The sequence below is a fragment of the Sciurus vulgaris genome (genome assembly GCF_902686455.1).
Source record: "Sciurus vulgaris genome assembly, contig: HiC_scaffold_261_arrow_ctg1, whole genome shotgun sequence".
Lineage (NCBI taxonomy): Eukaryota > Metazoa > Chordata > Mammalia > Rodentia > Sciuridae > Sciurus > Sciurus vulgaris.
This window is the reverse complement of record NW_027632793.1, coordinates 912966-936028: the sequence shown is the minus strand read 5'-3', so window position 1 is coordinate 936028 and position 23063 is coordinate 912966. Positions and strand designations below refer to the sequence as shown.

At 40.5% G+C, this 23063-nt stretch overlaps 1 protein-coding gene across 1 annotated transcript; it reads left to right on the top strand.

The window, feature by feature from the left end:
• The first annotated feature begins 22014 nt into the window (after positions 1 to 22014).
• Positions 22015 to 22731, top strand: LOC306652510 (non-histone chromosomal protein HMG-17-like). Its single transcript, XM_079125367.1, has one exon. The coding sequence runs from the start codon at positions 22087 to 22089 to the stop codon at positions 22357 to 22359; it is 273 nt and encodes a 90-aa protein (XP_078981493.1). The 5' UTR covers positions 22015 to 22086; the 3' UTR covers positions 22360 to 22731.
• The last annotated feature ends 332 nt before the right edge of the window (positions 22732 to 23063 follow it).

Sequence of the window (23063 nt, the reverse complement as noted above, 5' to 3'; positions counted from 1 at the left end):
AACTATAAATAGAAGGAAGACAGAGGAAGGTAAGAAGAGATGAAAGTGGAACCACTGGGTACTAAAGTGGAGGAAATTATATTCCATTCTTGTATGATTATTTGAAAATGAACCCAAATATTAGGTATAACTATAATGCATTAATTTTAAAAAATCAACATGATTTACTTTTAATGAAAGAAGGGACCAGAGCATAGAGTTCTAAAATTCATCCACAAAGCTAAATATATATAAATTTAAGAAAATTTTCAATTATAAGAAAAAAAGTACTTATCATTAATAAAATCCATACATGAATCTATATGTATGTAAAGATTTAAAAATATGTATTTAATTGCAATAGAAAAGTCTAGAAAAAACAAATCATCACAAGACCAATCTCAGCAATGTAGCTGGACAATGTCTCAAAAATAAAAAGGAAATAAAAATTTAAAAAAATAAAAATAAAAAGGGAAATAGCTCAGTGGTAAAGTATTCCTCCCTTCAACCTCTAATTAATATAAAGAAAAAGGAAAGAATAAATAAAGTAAAAATGAAAACTAGCTATCTCAGGAAGAAGCGAAGTCACTATAGCCTGAAGCTCCTCTCCTGCAGGAATACCACATGTGGAGATTTGCTTATGATCATCTTCCCACTGTCAGTCACCAGTGTCTGTGAAGATACTGGGTTGCAGGCACACAACTGCCAGATAGCTTTTGAGTCAGGGCTGACGGTACCTGTGGGGATAGGCAAGACTGTGAGGGGTCTCTGCCCCTGACATGCTCCCCACATGGATGGCCAGTGGGACTGAGAAGGTAATGCCCCACAGGAGGACCCAGGCCTGCATATTCCAGAGGCTGCTCAGAGTCACATCCTCCAGCTTCCATTCCCGCCATGCCATACCAGTCCTGAGATTTCAACATTCTCTCTCCCCTAGCTTATCTCCCCAGGCTCATGATGCCACTGCACACTCACCATTTCTTGGTGCTCAGGAGCCAGGCCTGCTCCTTGGGGATCTTCAGCAACCGCACAGCAGAACAACTGGGTACTCGAAAACGTGAGAGTGAATCCTAGCGCCAAGTGGCAGGAATGGCAGACACAGGAGAAAATATCCCCACCGGATTGTGGAAGCCTGCCCCCTCTTCTCTGACTGGACTCAGGATTGAACATTCTCACTAGGCACTTCTGATTGGACAGCGCTTCAGACCAACCAGTGGCCATCTTTTTGAGTGACAGGGAATAAGGTCCAGTGTAAGCATGAATAAGGCCAGAACAAGGGCTGGGAATATAGCTCAATTCGTAGAGTGCTTGCCTCACAAGCACAAAGCCCAGTGTTCAATTCTCAGCACCGCCAAGAAAAAAAATAAATAAATAAGACCAGAATGACAGGTTCTTAGTTGAGTTTTTCTTTTTTTTTTTTTTTTTGAGGTCTAGGAATTGCACCCCAAGAGTTCCAAACAGCAAAACATTTGCAATTAACCTTGCATATAAAGTTATTTCAGTTTATGGATTATATATGCCTGTATATTATTCATGAATGAAAATAATATAGGAACAATTACTCTAAAATTTCATTTAACGTTTCTGCTCTCTGGTCTTGTTGGTTTGTCTAGGAGACAGATTGAATTTTGTTTGGAAAACAATCTCCTAAAGCAACAGTTATCCAATGAAAACAACATGTAAGGTACAAGGGTAATTTAAATATTTCTAGTATTCACAAAAACAATAGAAAAAGTTGAAATCAATTTTAATATCATAACCCAGCATATCCCAAATATTACCTTTATGTGACTAATAAAATATTACTAATGAACTATATGTGTTTGGGGAACTGCATCCTCAAGTGTGACTCTCTTCAGCATATCTCAGTTCAAAGTAAGCAAGTTCCAGATTTGAGAGCTATGGGCCCCCTGATATCAATGAGTTAAAGAGCCTGGTCTATCTTTTTTATGCTAGATTTGAGGGATACAGTTTCTTACTAATATTTCTCTTCAGGCTGAAAAAGTAGGAGCTGGAAGTGTTCAAAAGTAGATCATTCTTTCCCACTTGATACTGGTCACAGGGTCTTTCCTACTGTAAATACCATACAGCAAACAAAAGGAGATGGGATCCCAAGGGCTTGGAAACACATACCCAGTGATTTTCCACAGCCTTGACTCTATGTTTAAATACATTAAATACAAACTTATGTGGCAATTTGGCTTTAGACCTAATGGCCAGACTGTAATATCTCTTTCCTCCTTTGGACAAACTCCCACAACTAATAAGAAGGTGGGCTGTGACTCAGGATGAGCCGTGTCTGATTCCAAAACCAAAATACCCCCACCAGATCACAAGACTCTTGCAACATTCCTTATTCTCATCAGACTCAAAAAGTGACAATTATTCAAATAAACAGGATTTGTGTATATAAAATCCAGTTGTATGTATTACATAGCATTATATAAGCAGAATATTCTAATATACCTCTGTCATCATGGGGCTCCCATTCCAGAATCCAGGGAACCCTGGTTCAGTTTATATCAAGAGCAAACACCAGTTAGAATTCATCTCAACACCTCCCTACATTTCAAAGTATAGGTTGATATTGCATAAGAGGTAAGTTAATCAGTGTTTATCAATTATTGAACAGACTGATCTAGAGGGAGATAAAGGACTACAAAGTCCTATATTTTCAAAGCAAAGAGGAACATGGGTTATAGAGGCATGCAGCAGATTTTTTTTTTTTTTATTGAGGGCATAGAGTAAAAGGAGGGCAAGGAGGGAGATATAATTATTGACAGTACCATGAAACAGTATCAGAGAACTGGAATCTGAATTTCAGACAATGAAGAGTGGATATGTTGGATTTGGGCATATGGATGACATGAGTGCCCATGATGAAAAGGTTATAATTTCTAAAAGAAAATTAATATGGTGTCAGATAATTGTTGAACAGTGTCTACACAGTAACTTCAAGGTGTTTTGTCAGCTGTGAAGGCACAGCAACTTCTTTTATCAATAGTCTCCATGAAGCCATTAGTCAACTGAGTCCTTTAAAAACATCCAATTTGAGAGATGAGAGCACACAGTCTTCTAAATATCAAATGGCTTCTCAGCAGCTTGTGTCAGAACTAAAAAGTGCTCTGGACAGAACTGTCTGAAATTCATTTTAAACTTCTCAAAATCTGGTTTCCTGGTATAGGGAATGTCCATTTAGATAAATATTCCTTCTCCATTTCAAGGACAGAGCCTAGAGATGATATCCCATGAGGAACTTTTGAGTTGAGAAACTATTTTAAGGGAAATAGTTAAGGGAATCATGTTAAGGGAATTCTTCTGTAATGGAGCTATGTCAACCTAGGTTCCTCATTGGAGCAAATGCTTGAAAACTACAGGGTGAAAGGAAGTGAAACACAGGGCCCAGAATCTGAGTATGACTCAGGGAAGGAAAAGAATTAAAACAGCTTATAATCAACTAAAAGATAGCTCAAACTTGTCACTTGGGAAATTGAAAAAAAATGGGACAGTTGGATTTTATTTTCCACATGGAGAAGAGATTAACCAAGAAAAATAACTTTTTAAATGCCAACACCCAGAGCATACTGGATGCAGAGAAGCAGCTACAACCAGAGATTTCTTGTGGCAATGGAAATTCAGCAGCCCTTCTGTGATGTGATGTAATCTGACTGAGCTATTAAAATGCTACATATGCAGATCTCTTCACACAGCATTCCCTTTTCTGGGAGTCTGTCTTAAGGAGGAGACTAGGTTATGTTACCAGCTAAATTGTGTCTTATCCCCAAATCTCATATACTTATGTTGCAAATACCTAGTGCCACAGACTATGACTCTATTTAAATATATGGTTTTTAAAATCATGATTGTTAATCCAGTTAATTGATGTAAAGTCTAACTTTTTATCCATATAAAAAGCAGAAATAAGAACAAAGAGAACCATAGGAAAATGGCATGCAAATATAGAGACAGAAGATGGCAATCTACATGTCAAAGAGTGGGTCTGAAATAAAATTATTCCAGCAAACACCTTGATATACAGACTCTGGAATTAGCACAAATAAGTTTAACCCCATCTGTGGCACTGTCATGATAGCCCAATGATACCAATGTAGCCCAGTAGAACCTCACTTGACACTCTCTCTACAGCGTGGCTGAATGAAGGTAAACTCAATCACATCTCATTTGGCCAGCACAGAAAGACTGAACTGCTGCAAGAAATGATATTTCTTACTTGGATATTAAAAAGGTATGTGAGAACACATTCATCACCTGATAAAGTTATAGAAAATTTTGTGGTATGGCACAGTCATGAAAAACATGTGAACTATTTTTACCTCATTTGTTTGTGTAAACCCTCACTCCTCTTTGTGTCATAATTTTCTGGTGGTAAATATTTTAGCTTTTAAGAAAAGTAAAATAACTAGAAGTAGAATGGAGCTGATGGTTCGAGGGCTACCTGGGACAGGTAGCTAAAACAAAAACAGTAGGAACAGAAAAGAAGTATTAAGTTCCCAGTAAATATTGAACATGATGGGGAAATATATATTTTTTGTTATTTCTACATGTAATCTGGAGATTTACACCTATTAGGTTGCCAGGGAGAGTAATATAGTCTAGATACTTTTAGGGATGGGAATGTATGTCATTGAAGTGATAGATTACTGGGACAGGGTTTAGGGAAGTCCCCATACTTTGAGATTTGTCCTGGACCTATCTTGGTCATCTCCAATTCCTGCCTGTTGATACCCTTCTTCAGAATTTTCATCTAAACTTACACCAGAGATATCATTTTTTGGCTGTGTGGTGCACTTGCTCATTCCCCTAGGAGACAGAATTAACAAGTAACTCCATGTGACCTGCATGAAACTCTGCAAAAAGTCTGTCTTACATATAGGTCATTAATTAATGCTGGCCATCCTGTCTGACTCCACAGGGGAACTCCCATTGAAAATTTTTATTCCTAGATCAGGTATATATAAACATATGCAGAGGCCTCCATACAGTGGTGATATTGGGTCACAGAATAAAGTCTAGGATAAATATTTAAATATCCAATATTAAATATCCAACCTACCAGCCATGTCCAGTGGTACAAACATGAAAGTACTGCCACAGTTTAAACATGGAATAACTTTTTTCTGTGATTGCAGGTCCCCTGCAATTCCTGCCCCCATAAAAACAAAAGGGGAAGGTCAAAGGATTTCTCAGATGTGATCACAGATGAGGACTTACCTCATTGATCTTCTCTGAACTGCCCTCTTTTACCTGTGTGTGGTTCTCAATAAGAGGCCATAAGTGTCTGATGTGAGGGCTGAGTCAACCTCTCGACTTTTTGTGTCTAGAATCTTGGAAGGTTTGGAGGAATCAAGAAAAAATCTTACTCTCTTGCATATCTCTCTTCAAAACATGAGCTGAATAAGGGACTGTCTCTAAAATATGTGTCACTTGTTACCAGAGTTCTAAATTCTGTTGAATTCTAATGCTAAGAAATTGAGGTTCCTTCAAATTTTGATCACATGGGACTCTTCATATAATAAGACCTGTCGCTGGCTCTTTGCGGTTCCAAAATCCGTGGATATTTGTCACCGCCTGCAGCAACAACTTGCACGGGCCTTATGGGTGGTGGAGTGGAAACTGAGCACTTCTATCTTTCTCTTTAGTGCACTGCTTTCTTGCTTGTTCATAGAGGATAGAGGAAATGAGGTTTACTTGCTTTGAGAGGAGAGAGAGACCCCGCTTATCAGAGAGAAAGAAACTTTGCTTAAGAGAGAAACTTTGAAAGAAAGACAGGCTTTTCTTAGAGCTTAGAAGGGAGAGGCCTGCCATGCCTTAAAGTCCTGCATCCTGTGAACTAAAGGTGTGTCTACCTAGGGTCCCCTAGTGATGCGTCTCAGTTCTCCATTCCGCAATCTGCCTTCTGCAGCTGCCCCTACTCGCTGCTGTGTTTTTCCCTCTCATTGCTTCTAATGGCTGCTATATCTCTGTCTCGTGCTGCCTACGCTTATATCACCTCCAGGATGCGGAGAGCAGGGCCACACCTCTCACGCAAAGATTAGGCAAGACGCTCGAGCAGTCAATTAGTGCTCGAGAACACATGTGCATACATTGTGTGCATGGACGAGAAAATAACCTGAGTGTGCTTATGTCAATTAACCTCCTCACTGCTGATGTGATCAGGCACCATCCTGGCGCCGCCAACATGGCACAACCCCCAACAAGACCTCCCCAAATTGTTCTTTGTGATGCTTACTTGACATCATATCTATGCAAAATTATACAAACAAATGGCATTTCAGTCCCTTTGGAAGACATAAATGCATAGCTACCCACTTTGGTGGAGGTTCACAGCAGGCCAGGTGGTGTCCTGGAGAAGACTCAGACCTTTTTGGCAACATTAGAACATGAATTTCTTCCAACTGAGTTTAATCTGTATATTGAGGCTGCATTCTGTCTGGAGGCAGAAAACAGCCATCATCACAAGAGATGGTCAGAGAGCAGCTTTAAAACCAAGCTTGCTGGTGGGCCATTTTTCAGAGAAATACCTGTGGTGGCCACATGATGGCAGGCTTGCACAAGCCAAGGTCAAACTGGGTGCTCTCCTAGGTTGCCTGCCAGTCACCTGCATCCCATACAATGGACTCTCCCTTGACTTCTTCCAGAAATCACAGAGGCCCTGCCCAGTTGTACATCCTTAATTGTAGTCAGACACTCTGTGTTTTACAAGGGAAAAAAAGACAGAATCATTGAACCATTCACCCATTTTCTTGACTTGATGCATACAGAGCTGATCTGTTTCAAAAGGGAGCTATGTGCTCTGCCTTGCACTCAAAATTTCAGTGATGTCAAAAGTCACATAATACATAGAAGTTTTATTGTTAAGAGGGGTTCAAGTGTCTCTCTCTTTAAGAAAAAAATATATTTGGCTTTTTTGTGAGTCTATGAAAGCTGACTTTGGATTTTCTTCATTGTGTAGTCTTGCCAATAAACAAATACATAAAGCCTCTCACTAATGTACTAAAATGCACACTACTTCTCTTTGCTGTATTTGAATGTGAGAGGCCTTGAGACTCCCTACTTCCTGGGATCTTTTCACTTGTGCAACAGTGCAGTTGGGGTAGAATCTTTTCTGCTCCTCTGCATAGCACCCTGAACCTCTACCTTTCTCTCAGTCTTTAACACCTTTGGCAGCCTCCACTGGGGGAGAAATTCAGACAATATTGAAATGTACTGAAAGACATTTACTCATCAGGCTATGATGTCATTAATTTGGTTCTATGTTCCTTTTCAGGATTTTTTTACTTTCACTTCTCAGTAACATCTTCCAAGGTATTTTTGAGACAAGTTTGGGTCCATTTATGAAATGGAAACATTCCTTTTTCTGGATTGACTGGGAAGCTTAAGGCACATGCCAAGAATTCCAGTGATGCATAGTGCATAGTTGTCTTGCCCATGATAATGAGAAAATGGATGTGGGAGCCAGGAGGCAGGATAGAAAATGCCACATGATGGGGCCAAGAGCCTCACCATTCCCCATGAAGTATAGGCTAATTGGAGCCAAGACTGGTCATCAGATCATGATGAGAGTGACAGGCATTTTCCTAGCTAAGACCATTTCCCTAAAGGCTACTTTTATAACTAAACCAAAATTAAACTGATAACAAATGTACCCAAGATCCTCCCAACCATGGTGTGCCTTGTGCCTCTGGGAGTCACAACTTGAAGTGAGTACACTCCTGGTTTATTGAAGTTCAGTTAATGCAGTCATCCCTTCTTAGCACATCGGGCCAGGTACTGTGCTGAAAGCTGGCACAGACTCTTGGGCAAGGAGGATAAGGTGCAAACTCTCCTAGAATTCTTCTGGCCAGTGCAAATAGCAGATCAAAATAGAATCAATGACAGTAAAGGAACCAGGACTTGAGTTTCATCCTAGTGTTTACAAGCAGCATGCCAACTTATGGCTTTTAGCAGCGCTGATGAAGGAACTCCCTTGTGGGGTTGTGTTAGGGGACCAGGCAGCAGGGAGAGAAGAAAAGAAAGAGACACAGAGAACTGTGTCAGTGGCTGGTGGCATGGTCTGGCAAACTCTAGTTCCATTACAATAGGGACAAAGAGAAGGAAAGTGTTAACTTGTGAATATTGACCCTAGATTGTAAATTCCCTGAGGTCAGGATCAGGGTTCAATGCCCATGCAACTTTGACACATTGAGACCCATATGAATATCAACTTCAAGACTAAATATTTAGGTAAAAAGAATTCCTCAAGACAACTTGAATTTTGCAAAATACAGTGTCAATCTTCTTCGATGGCACCTCCCATGAGGAAGGACAGGTTAGGTATACCTGGATGAGCTTTCTAGACAGAGTTCCAGGTGACAGCTGTGTAGGGATTGCAGGGCACAGTAGGGTATCCCATGCAACTCTGAGGCTCTGAGTGGGGACAGGGACAATAATTGGATCATATACTTCTACATTTCTAGACACTACCCCAGAGGTTCATTAGCACCACTATAGTTGTATATACTTCAAGACCTTTTGCTCAATATGTACAGCATCAAATAGCATAGTAGTAATCTCATCATACATGGAATTTCTTATTTTTTTACATTTGAGAATCATGTAAGTTACTTAAACCTTTCATATTTTAAGAACATCATTTTTAAGGATGAAGAAGAGCTTGTAAGCACCTGTTTCATGGTTTACCCAACCCCACTGCTTCTCTTGAATATTTAGGTTACTCTAAGTTTTAGCTACTATAAAAATAACCTGTAAAATATAAAGATCTTACCCAAAACTGTAAAGCTAAGAGTGAGAGTAGAGAAGGATTTTTGGTTGTGGAAGAATTTCTGCTCTCTTCAATTGTTTACCCACAAAATGATCCTTCTTTGGAATTCTTTTTTCTTAGAATAAGCTCTGTCCTTGAATGATTTAGACCTCTGCACCCTTTGCCTCTTTGTGTCTGTCACACCCTACTCAGCTCCCTCTGTAGGGAGTTGTTGTTCTGTAGGTGTAGTTGTTCTGAATCTGTTCAGGTGGGAAGCAATGTCCCTTCCTGATCATCCACCACCAGCACTGGGAAAGAATAGAGGTGGCCAGACTGAAGCTCAGTTGTTGAACAGGGCTTATCAGCAGAGAGCAGAGATGTCAACTCTGAGAAAAGGGCTCATGTCACAGTCTGTCTCCTTAAAGACACAGTGACTACATTTTGCTTTCTTACAATAATAAAATTTTGTCTATGTGCAGCAAGTGCTGTAAGCAGTCATGTAAGGCCTTCCCCCAACCACAGGATGGAAACCTTGGAGTTTCCAGGATGAAGGCAGGGTGGAGTGGAGCTGTTTAAATCTTTTAAGTAACCCAAGCATCTGATTTCTCTTTCCATAGGATTATTAGAGCCTAACAGGTCATGTGGTTTATCTCCTAGGTGAGAGAAAGTCATTGTGACTACCTGGTCTTACTACAGAGACTAGATCATTCTATACTTAGGGATTTGCACTCTCTGTCTTTGGAGCTAGGAGCTCAATGTAATTTAGGGTGGGAATATTCTCCATTGAATAAAAGATAAATGTGTTCCAGGAGTCAGGGGACATTGATTCAGTACAGCTCTCCCTTAACTGGTTGTGCAATGTGGGGAGACAAGGGTCTTCAGGGCTGGGTTTCTTCTCTGTACAGTGAGCAGATCCCACCACTCTCATGCTCTCAAAGGCCCTTCTTGCTTTTGTAGTTGCGGGCTTCTGCATCTTCTCATGGAGAATGGTCTCTGGCAGACATTTGAGCAGCAGCTAGAGAGAAGGACAGTGGGCTAAGATGGTACTGTGCTCAGCCTAGTACTGCAAGTCTTCCTGTGTATCCTGTGCAATCCTGGTCTTTTCTTCACAGAGCAGTTAACCAGTAATAATCAAAGAAGTAAATTGTGATTTAAAATGTGACTCAATGGTCAGGAAAGAAATTGCTGAAAAACACTATGGCTTCTGAATAAGAAGATAATTTCACAAAGGTATGTGGTCAAAAACTAAGAATGAAGTGGTAGAAACAGGAACCTTATGGTGAAGTGTGTTAACTTTGCCACACTTTGAGTTGAACGTCATGGTCTCCTGATTGAGAACTGGGATTTCCCTCACCTTGCTCTCAGAGTGCAAGAAAGATTGCAGATATGTTTGGAAAGCTGCATGTGACAGAGGAGCACAGGGGTCCTTTGTGATCTGGTGAGACTCAGTACTTCTAATTCTCCAAAGTTAGTCTGAAGACCCTGCCTCAAATGTGGAATGATTTTGAATGGTGCACAGATAGCCAGTATTTGACTTAGCAGTTCTATGGGATTTTGAAGATAATTTTATTTGAGTCAACAGGTACTCATTTTGATTGACAATTCCCACAAACAGTAGAGTTTTTAAATATGGTTTTGTATGAATCAAACAATATTGCCCTATGTAAATTTATGATTACACAAATGGTATGCCTTTACACCATGTACAAATAGAGAAACAGCATGGATCCCATTTGTTTACAATTAAAAAAAGAAAAAAAATATGGTTTTGTAAGTATAACAGGCAACTTGACTTAGAAAAAAATAATTAAAAAAAAAGAAATGGCAAAATTTCAAAAGTGATATGAATATAAATATGTGGGGAAACCTTCAAAAGACATGATCAGGCAGGAAGCCTCTCAAACCCAGCAATGAACAGACCAGTGTTGGGCCTCTGTGAGGTGCTGCCAGAAATTTTTTATCCTACCTGCTTCCCCTCTTCCTACCTCTAAGTCTCTGATAATCTTCTGTCTGCAGGAGACTAGAAGTGAGCCTGGTGACTAAGATTGATTCAAAACACCCCTTTGGAGACTGGATTTGGCTTCATATTCTGTCTCTACTACTTTCAAGGCCAGGGTAATTGAGCAGGAAGTTTAACTTCCTGTGAACCCCGGTCTGCTCATCTATGAAGTGGGGATGTTCTGCTACTTGGGTTCTTGGAAAGTGTCATGAGGTGACATGGACAGTGGTTTCCCAGTTTTATGGTGTAGACAGCTGTTCCCCTGCAGATCAGAGGGGAGTCTGTCTAAAGGGTGTATCTGTTTTCTCTTCTTCCATAAGCAGCTGCTGATTTTTCCTGTCATCCTTCCATTGCATTTCACTCCACTTGGGGTGAGTGGGGCTAGTTACAGGCCTAAGAAGCCAGAGCACAAGGAGGTACTTTCCCTGTCAAGTTGGCTTGAGCTGGTCCAGACAGATTAAGAGGCCCACAAATTACTGATAAGAAGTGATCATGGAAAGCTTACTGCCATACTGCACCTACAGGGGAGGTAAAAAAATGGAATGGAAAATGAAAAGACAGTGGATTACTGAAACCTGCTGTGCCTGCAGTCAGAACTATCCCCAGGGTATTTACTTGTAATAGAAAACATCCCCTTTGTCTGTTAGTTTGAATTGGTTTTCTGATCATTTGAAAACAGGAGTGTGGTGGGTGAGACCTGGGGCCCAGGGTTACGCCTGTCCCTGGCTTTTTGCGGTACAAAATTCGTTGATATTTGTCACCGCTTGCAGCAACAACTTGCACGGTTCTTATGGGTGGTGGAGTGGAAACTGAGCTACTTCTATCTTTCTCTTTAGTGCACTGCTTTCTTGCTTGTTTGTTTATAGAGGATAGAGTAAATGAGGTTTACTTGCTTTCAGAGAAGAGAGAGACTTTGCTTATGAGAGAAAGAGAGACTTTGCTTAAGAGAGACTTTGAGAAAAGGACAGGCTTTGCTCAGAGTTTAGAGGAAGAGAGACCTGCCACACCTGCTAGCTGCCACCGCTTTTCCCTACTAGCTACTGCGTTTTTCCTCGTAGCTGCTGCCACGCGTGTTTTGCTGTTTCCTTACTGGTACATCCTGCATCCTGTGAACTAAGGGTATGTCTACCTAAGGTGTTTTAGTGATGCATCTCAGTTCTCCATTCTGCGATCTGCGATCTGCCTTCCACGGCTGCCCCTACTTGCTGCTGCCACGCGTGTCACGCTGTCTCACTCCGCCTACGCTTATATCACCTCCAGGAGGCGGAGAGCATGGCCATGCCTCTTATGCAAAGATCAGGCACAATTAGGAGTGCTTGAGAACACATGCGCATACACTGTATGTGTGGATGATAAATCACCTGAGTTTGCTTATGTCAATTAACCTCCTCACTGCCAATGTGGTCAACATGGCACAGCCCCCAACATATGCCACATGCATCTAAGATGGAGACTGGCAGAGAGCCAAAGGGCGTGCTGAATGCACCTTGAGAAAAACAGGAAGTGTTTACCATTGGCTGTATGATAATTAGTTCAGATGCTTAGCACATGGACAGATATATCTTACATGTATGCTTGAGCTCGTGATCACTTGACCTTTAATAGGATTGGATGGACATATCTGATTACAATTGCTTATGCATAAGACTGCTTATATATTGAGGGTGTTATCCAAATAAAGCAGAAGGTGCTTCATGAACTTCTGAAGTGTACGTGTCGTTTATCCTGCTGCTCGGTGGTAAGCAGCAAGTGGTGGCCCATACAGGGAATGGTGAGTGCTCAGGTAAGTAATAAAGGAGAAAATTTTTTACTAGCACAGGCAACTAGCAGTTAACTAACAGGTCTCCCTATTTGAGGAAATGGTGACATTAAGGTTTAAAGGAAGGTTACCCTAGTGAGAGAACGTAATGGTAGACTGTCCCAAAAGACAGCAAAGGACGTCCTGTAGTAAATGAATATGTGTAAGGTGTTATTTGTGTTACCTTTTCTTGTTTGGTTTCTGTTTGTTGTTGTTGTGGCGATATGGACATTAGTTCGTGTCTGTCTGACTTCCAAAAAACAAAAATTTCAAGAACAGTTAAGAGAAGGGGAAAAGATATTAGAAACTGTAAAAGAAGAACAATCAATTCGAGCTTCTGAAAGAGAAAGTAGATGTTCAGACTCCGAACAGGGATGTGACTCTGAAGAACAGGAGCTATCTGATACAGAGCTAGAAAAGAAGTTCTCTCAGTGGCATTTAACCCCTACCATGCATGCCACACCCTCCAGTGTATAATCCAGGGTCACCACTCTTTTCCAAGCTGTAGAGGAACATGTACTTGCTGCATGGGGGTGGACCCCAGACAGTGGGCTGATGTAGAATCTCCATCAGTATCAGTATTCCCAATATTCCCAGTATTTGAATATCAAAACAATCAGAGATATAATCAAATATTATATATAAAATTAGTAAAACAGTTTAAAGAGACAGTTATGTCCTTTGGAGTACAAGCTGCATTTACCATTTCTTTATTAGAGAATCTTGCAAGTCAAAATCTTACTCCAACTGATTGGGGTAAGTTAGTAAAAGCATGTTTATCTGAGGGACAATATCTCATGTGGAAGGTGGCTAACCAGGAGTTATGTTCTGATACTGCCCGACGTAATGCAGTTGCAGGCAATCCTCAATGGAATCTAAACATGCTGACAGGCCAAGGACCGTATGAGGGGCAAGGTAATCAGTTTAATTTCCACCCCGGTGTGTATCAACAAATTAACCCTCAACTTTTAATTTATCATTATATGGATGATATTTTGCTAGCTCATAAGGAAAAACCTGTCTTAAAGCAATGTTATAATTCCTTACTAAAGTCACTGGAAAGATGGGGCTTACATATTGCATTGATAAGGTAAAATTATAGACACCAAAAACTTCCTGGGTTCTATCATGAATGCAACTATGGTTAAACCCATACAAATTACCATTCAGGTGGATAAACTTAGAACTTTCAATGATTTTCAAAACCTTTTGGGTGATATTAATTGGCTTAGACCTTACCTTCATTTACCCACCTCAAGTTTGGGCCCCCTGTTTGATATTCTTAAAGGTGATTCTGAACACCTTTCTAAGCAGATGCTTACCCTTAAGGCTCAAACAGCTCTCAAGCTTATTGAAACAGCTATGGAAAAGGTTCATCTTGATCATATTGGCCTAGCTAAGCCTTTATCATTCATTGTCTTGGCCACAAATAAGTTACCCACAGGAGTGTTTTGGCAAAAGCTTCCTATTCTATTGGTTCACATGAATTATGCCCCTAACAAGGTCTTAACCTTGTTTACTGAATCTGTGGCAGAATTAATCCTTAAGGCATTAAAAGTATCCCTTTCCACCTTTGGATCACATCCTTCAACAATCATTACTCCATACTACTGATCAGATACAATATCTTATTAATAATTCAAATTCATGGGCTATAGTTTTTACTAGTACTTCTGCTGTGTTTGACAATCATTTGCCATCTGATCCTCTTCTCCAATATTGGAGTCAACATCCTATAATTTTTCCTAAAGTCACCCGAAAAGAACCTATTACAGGAACTACTCTTATATTTACTGATGGATCAAAAAATGTTACGGGTGCTATTACTATAAATAATGTTGCAGAAACATTGCTGTTTAATACTCTATCTGCACAACAAATGGAACTATTAGTAGCTATAGAAGTATGAGCCTTTTAACCTATTCTCTGATAGCAAATACGTTGTTAATGCTATTCAAAATTTAGAATTAACTGGTCTGATTTCCCTCACCTCCACTATTACTAAATATTTACAATGCTTACAAAAACTTATCTGGGACAGAAAAGATCCTTTTTTTTATTGGGCATGTTCGGGCTCATACTGGCCTTCCAGGTCCTCTAAGTTTACACAATGATTTAAGAGACATGGCTACCAGAGATCCACACATCTTTAATACACTTGAAAATGCAAAAACTTTTCATTCCAAATTTCACATAAATGTTTCCACTCTACGTACATGCTACAAAATTACTAAGGAAACAGTTCGGGACATAGTCAAGTCTTGAGCTAAATGTGCTACACTTATTCCTTACCCCTCATTAGGATTAAATCCAAAAGTGCTTCAGCCCAATCATATTTGGCAAGTGGATGTAACTTATTATTCAGAATTTCGAAAACTACAATTTATTCACGTGTCTATTGATATCTTTTCAGGATTTATTATGGCCTCTGCTCATACTGGAGAAAAAACCAAAGATGTAATAACACACTGTTTACACTCTTTCTTCATCCTGGGGGTTCTCAAACAAATTAAAACAGATAATTGTCATGGATATATATCTCAGGCCTTTAAACAATTTTGTTCCACCTTTGATATTCAACTTGTCAGAGGAATTCCCTATAATCCTACTGGACAAAGCATTGTTGAGCAAGCCCATTTAATGCTTAAAAACATGGTTTATAAACAAAAAGGGGGAACAGGGGCATCATGCAGATCCCCAAAAGAAAAATTATCTGTTGCCTTGTTCATCTTAAATTTTTAAAATCTCTATTCTGAGGGCTGAATGGCTGCTGATGGTCATTCAGAGCCTAATAAAAAACATCTACCTCAAGTGCTCTGGAAGGACATTCTATTGGGACAATGGAAAGGCCTGAATCCGGTGTTAATCTGGACCCAAGGATCTGTTTGTGTTTTCCCACAGGATGCACAATCGCCAATTTGGGTGTTGGAGAGATTGGTCAAGGCCTCAACAGAGACCCCCAAAACAGGAAGAAGATGAGGAGGCTTCTCCCGCTGATGGTGTTGGCGATTTCTCACCAAGTTAATGGAGGAGATTCAGGTGAACTATGGGGGATAGTAAAGACGTGGCCCTATCCTGTACCCCTTACCAACTCTTCTATTCTATATCCTCCTATTTTTACAATTGGCCACATTTCTTCACTCTGCTGTTCCATGGGAAAAGAATGGTTTGGGTTTTTGTCCATGGGAGGTCTATTTTGTGTTGTATCTGTTCTGTGCATATAGTGTTTATACAAAATGCATGTACATCAGTGCATGTTAATTTTTGCATGTCATGTATGAATATGTAACAACTTTCAGCAACATGTAGAACTATAATACACCAACAAAACACATGGTGGGGGCAGAGAATAAGTTAATACAAGCCTTGAGAATTATTTAGTTCTGTCCATGAGTAGGAACATGGCTTTCTTAGATACTTTCTTATTCCTTCAATGGCCCCCTTCCTATGAAAAGGTTTAAAGTTATGTTTAACTACTGGACTGATATGAATTGAATATAATCCAGGACAGATTGTATTTACTTATTTTTCTTTGCATTTCAAAATGAAACAATTCCATTAGAGGTATGCCCTGTGCCTATTGTTTCTAATGGATAAATCAATTCTTAAAGCTCTTGGATTTTTTCTGTATAATACATACATGTTTGTCAGTAGGCATAAATCTGTAACCAATAACTTGTTTCTAGTTACAGGAAAATCATTTTTATAGATCTACAATGCATATTAAAGAACCACATCAACTGAAGCACATTTCTTGAGTGAATAGAACAGGTACAGCCATGCTGTAGATTCCAGTTGCAGGGGTGTCAGAGCAAGAATCACTTCTGATTGGTCAGAAGTACTTGCAGTTTGATTAAACTAAATAGAATGAAAGAGAGAAACTCAGATCACTGCTCACTTTTGGTTGGCTAAATGCACAGTGGTCTTATTTGAACCAATCATTCACCAGCACCCTATGTGCTTGAGTCTGCTTGAGAGGATCACTACCAATTGATCCTATTATGAAATCATGCTGGTTGTACAGCACAGATACTTCCCATTTGTGTTGTAAATCTCTATCATGAAATGCCTTACATGCACATCTTTGTGCAAAAGTGGTCAAATTGGAAATTTACATCTAATTTGTGGAGACATCTAAAACCTGGACTGGCAGACTGTGTATTTACCATTTGGATGCTGCAGTGAGAACCAAGGGCCTTGCTCCTCAGGAACTTGGTTCAACTTTATCTCCTGGTGTACTGACCCTAGAGTGTGAGGAAGAGAAAGACAGTACTGGTGTTTATCTGTATCTTACAATTTCTCCCCTTAACTTTTCCTGAAACAACTGGACACAGAGGCTTCAAGATATCTTGAGAGTGTAGCTGGATCAACATCAGTGAAGATCATAAGAAATTTTCAAATATTTAGTGATACAGGTTTGGTGATTTCTGGGAAACTGAGACAGGGCAAAGATCCCCACTTCAAATCCCAATTCCTGTGATCAAGTCAGAAAGATTTCAGGCATGTTGCTCATAGTCACAGGCATGAATTTATTGAAGGGATAGGACAAGGGAAATGGGAAACTATCAAGGTAGAAAGTGGGTTCTCTCTGAGAGGAGAGAGACAGTATGCCACTTCTGCTCTCCAGTTTTATTGGGGATTTCCAAAATGTTCCCAGAGAGTCCTGCCCAGGGCCACCTCTTGACTTTTGACTGACACCTGGATGATTTCAGACTGTCAAGCCCCCACTGCCATAATAATTCTAGGCCCATGCTGACTGGTTCTCATTGGATTCTTAACCATACATTTTTTTTTACAGATTTTATGATTAGAAGGAAATATCTTTCTCTCTATGAGTTTCAGGATCTGATCTGTGAAAGTGTCACAAAAATTTCCCCTCTCAGGGTAGCTTGGGTTGCTCTTCTCAACATTATTTCAGGCCTTTTTTTTTTTTCCTGCATATAACAGGTAGTCTGTTGAGGAATGGGACATAGCTTGTCCACTTAGGCTAGGCAGAGATGCAGATAATTTTTTTCTTAGAATAGAAAACATGTCAGAGTCAGCACAGTGAGTTCACTATTCAGGATAATTTTTTTAACCTCATATTCCATCACTCATGTCTTTCTGTCCCCTATTATTTAGTAAGATGCAGTGCAGTCTAAATCCTACTATTGGTCCACTCTAAAAAGTGAACCCTAGACCATCAGTTTCACCAGAGAAATAGTTAGAGGTGCAGATTCTCAGATCACACCCCAGACCTACAGTATCAGACTCAGGGTTGCTCAGGAATTCTAATTTTTATGATTGCTCTAAGTGCAAACTTGGAGATGACCACCTATGCCCTGTTTTGTTCTCTCATACAAGACCACAATTTTTTTCACCATTTTGAAAAACAGCTTTTTTTATAATGGCCTCATTGACTGAACCCCAAGCAGACAGGTGTACAAGATTGGCCAGTCACAACCCAGGTAGTCAAACCTTCAGGTCCAAAGGGCTTGGCACCTGGTTCCCTAGGGCCCAGGAGTCCAGGAAATCATGTTGCAGTATCCCCTTTAAGACCCTCAACCACCCCCACACCTAATTCTCAAACCCTGTAGACGTTTTGACCCTTAGTCTCTTCCAGAGGTGGAATCAATAGCTAATCTGTTGTTTAAGAAGTTCTGAAAGCTGAGTCTCTGCATTGTGATCACCATTGGGGGGACCACGTTTTTCTTACATGGAAGATCCTGGGCCGTGATGCGCAGATCCCTGCCATTGCCCCTTGTAACCACTAGAATGTGCAGATGCACTTTCCTGTTGGCACTGAGACGCTCTTGCCAACCCGCCTTTTGCCTTTTCCGGGTCACATCAGAAGTGTCAGTGTGCTGGGGCCAATTTTACTATGGTGTCCAGGAAGTGATGTGCATCCAGGGGCATTGACTAGAAGAAGCAACAGCTATGATACTAAAGCAGGAAAGTCCTTAAGAATTTTACAGGTCCTCATTCACATGCAGGGCAGAATGACAAATTTCCCACAGCCCTGAGTCTTGAGGGCTAACAGAGTTCTGATCACAGTTCCTAATACCTATCGGGAAAAGAAGAGCTTATAACAGTGATAGCCTATTTTCTTCTCCCAAAAAGTCTAATTTGGTTATAAAGACACCCAGAAAAGAAAAAAAAAAAAAAAAGACCTGTCATTTGTACTTTAAAGTGTCCACTTCGAAGGTAAATGAGGACATGGGAGGAGAACTAGCTTTTGAATTTTGGGTTCAAGTCAGGCTCTACTCCTGATGATTGAGGACTTTTCTCTGTTCCTGTGACTTTTCTGAGATCCGTGTTTGAAACCATAACAGAAGAGTGCGTGCAATAGGAACCCTGTTTGCTCAGTTTCTCCTTCCCAAGTGCAGCAGCTTTCCTTCCCTCCCACCAATGGCAACACTTCCTCTTCTCAGCATTAAGGTGGGGAGAGCTGGGTGCACTCCCATGATCCGGGTTCAGAGGTGCAGGTCATGGGTGCTATTTCCCTGATCCTTTTGAGAAGTTTTGCACTTTTTGCATTGTTGCAAGCTTAAATTGTGTATGTTTTAATCTGGTATGGCCAGATTCAGAAACAGATGTGACAGGCACACACCACTACAATTTCCTAAAAATGGTTTTACAGGGTCACATAGAAAGCACCAGGGTTCATCAGGCAGAAGGTTTGGAAGGCAATGGAGAACATAGGAATGAGAATTTATTGTATTTGTGCAGGAAGGAAAGATGGGGCAGCATACACAGGTTTAGGATTGGTATGTCTCAATAAATTCAGTGGGTTCTAGGGGGATAGGGCCCTTTATAGTTCTTTGGTACATGGACCTGGTGTGATTAGGACAGGTGGACAGTGGCCTAGAAAAGTGGGAGCCCAACTTTTGGGTAGTTTGGGTAATGTGAACATTCTGAGAATATAGTGGACTATTCTAGGAATTGCGATCCCCAGGAGAGCATACCATGGATGCAGTGGTACATGCCTGTAAGCCAAGTAATTCAAGGGATTGAGACAGGTGGATTGCAAATTTGAACACTGCATGGGCATTTAGTGAGACCCTGTCTTGAAATGAATCTTGAAATGGGCTAGGGATTATGTTTACTTGTAGATCAGTTGTAGAATGCTCCTGGGTTCAATTCCAGTACTCAACCTCCAACACACACACACACACACATACACACACACACACACACACACACTCACACACACCTTACGAGGGTATGCCCTTCAGGTTCAAAAATGTCCCAATGACAAAGAAACAAAGTACCAATAGTAAGAGTCATGGTAAATACAACTGCTTTCCATCCACAGAAAGGAAGAATAGTATAACTCTGCAGGTGCTCTTAGCAAGTCTGTTCTCTAGACCATCCAGACCAGGACCTGTTTTCATGGTATTCTGGATTTCATGTTTCATGGATAGTAAACAAGACATCTGGGTGACTGCAGGCTATCAGGACTTTTTTTTTTTAATGTAGTATCTTTCAGTTTGACATAAACCTGGGCCAGAAGAGCAGAGAATGCCATTTCCTGTCATCACTTTGTCCTTTGATTCTCAAACTGTCATCAGGAAATATCTGCCTAGAGTGGGCTCAGGGTGTTTGAGAGAAGGACAGATTTCTCAGGTAGAGTGAAGAGGGCAGTGGGCTGGCTTTTTGTTATATTGTGTATCACTGAAGCTTATATTCTCTCTGACGATGACTTTGAAGGGGAAGTGAAACACATCACAGACCACTCTGGAATGTACATTATCAGAAGTCAGGGTTTTCTTGCAGCTGGCATGAGACCTTCATCCCAGGCCACCAGCTCCAGCATGGAACAGTGGATTTCTGTGACCCTTTATGATAGTTTGTGTGTGCATGTATGTATTTGTGTTTGTATGCATGTTTTCATGCAGGTCAAGTGCTTAATGACTCATTGTGCTTGCTTAGAGAAGCATTGTGCTTGGATAGAGAAGGAGACTACTTCCTAAATTGGAAGTTATTGTTTAGGAGTAATTTTGCAACATATTGAAGTAGGGACATCTGACTCAACATCAACAACTGGAGTTGGGCTGGAAGTCTTGGTAGGAAGGGGAAAATCTTTGACATAAAAACTGTAGCACAAGAAATCAGTCCCACATTTATAATCCTTGTACCTCCAGGCTTGAAATTTCCCCGTGGGAATATGCTGTATATCTCCCTCTCCTCCTTTTTTTTTTTCTCCCTTTTTCACCTACCATGAAACAATCACTCTGTTTTGAAGCACAGGTGACATTCTGCTGGATCATAATTCATACTTACTTCCTCCTCCTTGCCCTGTCACCATTAATGTCCCTGCACAGTCCCTTTCCTGCCCAATACAGCTGTTTTTTTTTTTTTTTTCCAGAGCTTGGGTTCATTAATGTAAAGAAAGGAACACTATGGTGAATTATAAGATTTTTGCATGATTAGACTCAATTTATTTCAGATAAACCTTGTAATTTTCTTCATGTTAGCCCTTGGCCTTACTTTAACTGCTATTGTTCTTGGAAACCCTGCTGAGAGAAGCTGATTTTGACATGGGACTTGGTACTCTGTGGGGTGCTTGTCACATCAAGGCTGATAATGATGGCCAGCACTGTAATACTGGATACATGTGTGGATGGTTTGGGAAGTTAGTGTCAATGAAATTGGGAGGTTGTGATTCTGCTGAGGTTTATTTATGAAGTGCTGGTGGGAACTTCGAGGGAGATTGTCACCTGGGCTCTGAAAAGTTTGATCAGATCTTTAACTTTGAACTTGGTGTCTGCTGTGTGCTGCTTTTGTGCTTTTAGAATTAATTATGTTGAGCTTGGCACAGTGGTGCTTTCCTGTAATTTTAGTGTCTTAGGAGGCTAAGGTAGGATTATTGCAAGTTCAAAACCAGCCTAATAAACTTTGTAAGACACTGTCACCAAATTTTTCAAAAATTAAAAAAATTATATGTTGAATTTCTAACACTTAGGATCTCAAAACATGACTGTATTGGAGATAAGGCCTTTAAAGAGGTAATTCATGCTAAATGAAGTCATATAGTTTGACTCTACTCCAATATAACTAGTGTCCTTGCAAGAAGACAAAGTTTTGGAACAGACATGTACAGACATAAGATCACAAGGAGACACAGGGAGAAGTAGGTAATTGCTGTGTAAACAAATCAATGAGGGGCTTCATGATCTAATCTAACCATGCTAACTTCTTGACTTTACACTTCCAGCCTCCAAACAGTGAGAAAATAATTTCAATTGTTTAAACAGCCCAGAGGGAGGTATTTTCTTTTGGTCACACATCTCTCCCTGCCTCCCTGTTTGCCATCAAGGTCAGGCTGAGTGTTGATGGCAGAGATGGAAGGAAGGGAATCCTAGGACTAATTAGGAACAAAATGATAAACTGTTGAGAAAGTGACCTTGAGGCCAGCACCTCATGGAATTTCAGTGTCCATTAATCATTAAAAGACATGATCAAGGAGCAGTGTGAAGAAGAAGAGGCGAGAACGACCCCCGGACCGACCAAAGCCGCGCGCTGCTGCATCCCCGCGTCCAGAGCCTGCGCCCCACCGCCGTCGCCACCATGCCCAAGAGAAAGGCTGAAGGGGATGCTAAAGGAGATAAAGCCAAGGTGAAGGACGAATCACAGAGAAGATCAGCAAGGTTGTCTGCTAAACCTGCTCCTCCAAAGCCAGAGCCCAAGCCTAAAAGGGCCCCTGCAAAGAAGGGAGAGAAGGTACCCAAAGGGAAAAAGGAAAAAGCCGACGCTGGCAAGGATGGGAATAACCCTGCAGAAAATGGAGATGCCAAAACAGACCAGGCACAGAAAGCTGAAGGTGCTGGAGATGCCAAGTGAAGTGTGTGCATTTTTGATAACTGTGTACTTCTGGTGACTGTACAGTTTGAAATACTATTTTTTATCAAGTTTTATAAAAATGCAGAATTTTGTTTTACTTTTTTTCTTTTCTTTTTTTTTTCTTTTTTTCTTTTTTTTTTTTTAAAGCTATGTTGTTAGCACACAGAACACTTCATTATTGTTTTCAGGGGAAGGCGCATACGTCACTAGTAGAATGTCTCCATAGCTGGATTGCTGTGGGGGAAAACACCTTCCCCTGCTAGTTTTGAGAGACTTCCTCTTGGCTCCCAAGAGGAGGGATTCCCTGATGTTGGCACACATAGCCACCTTGGAAAAAACGCCTTGTGGTATGGAAAAACTCAAATTCATCTTATGTTCTCTTCTCCCTCTCTGCCATCGGCATAGACTTAACTCCCCTACACTCAGACCTGTTGGGACCTGTCTCCCAAAAATTGGTTTTACCAGTGTGTCGGCAATCTGGACTTCCCAGTGACATTGAGATTGCTCAGAAGAGCAACAGTTCCTTTTCTAGATTGTGGATCTTCAGATTAATAATTTTTGCCATTTTTATTTCATTTCCTGAAAGTCAGGATCGGCTTGTGAAAAGTTGTTAAACAACATGCTAAATGTGAAATGTCAACCCTCACTCTAAACTTTCCCTATTCAGACCATCAAATGAAGATTTCATTGGGTTTTATAGTGGC

What these genes read in the sequence shown, in the direction of transcription:
- LOC306652510 (XM_079125367.1), top strand. Translation starts at nt 22,087, where the DNA reads ATGCCCAAGAGAAAGGCTGAAGGGGATGCTAAAGGAGATAAAGCCAAG.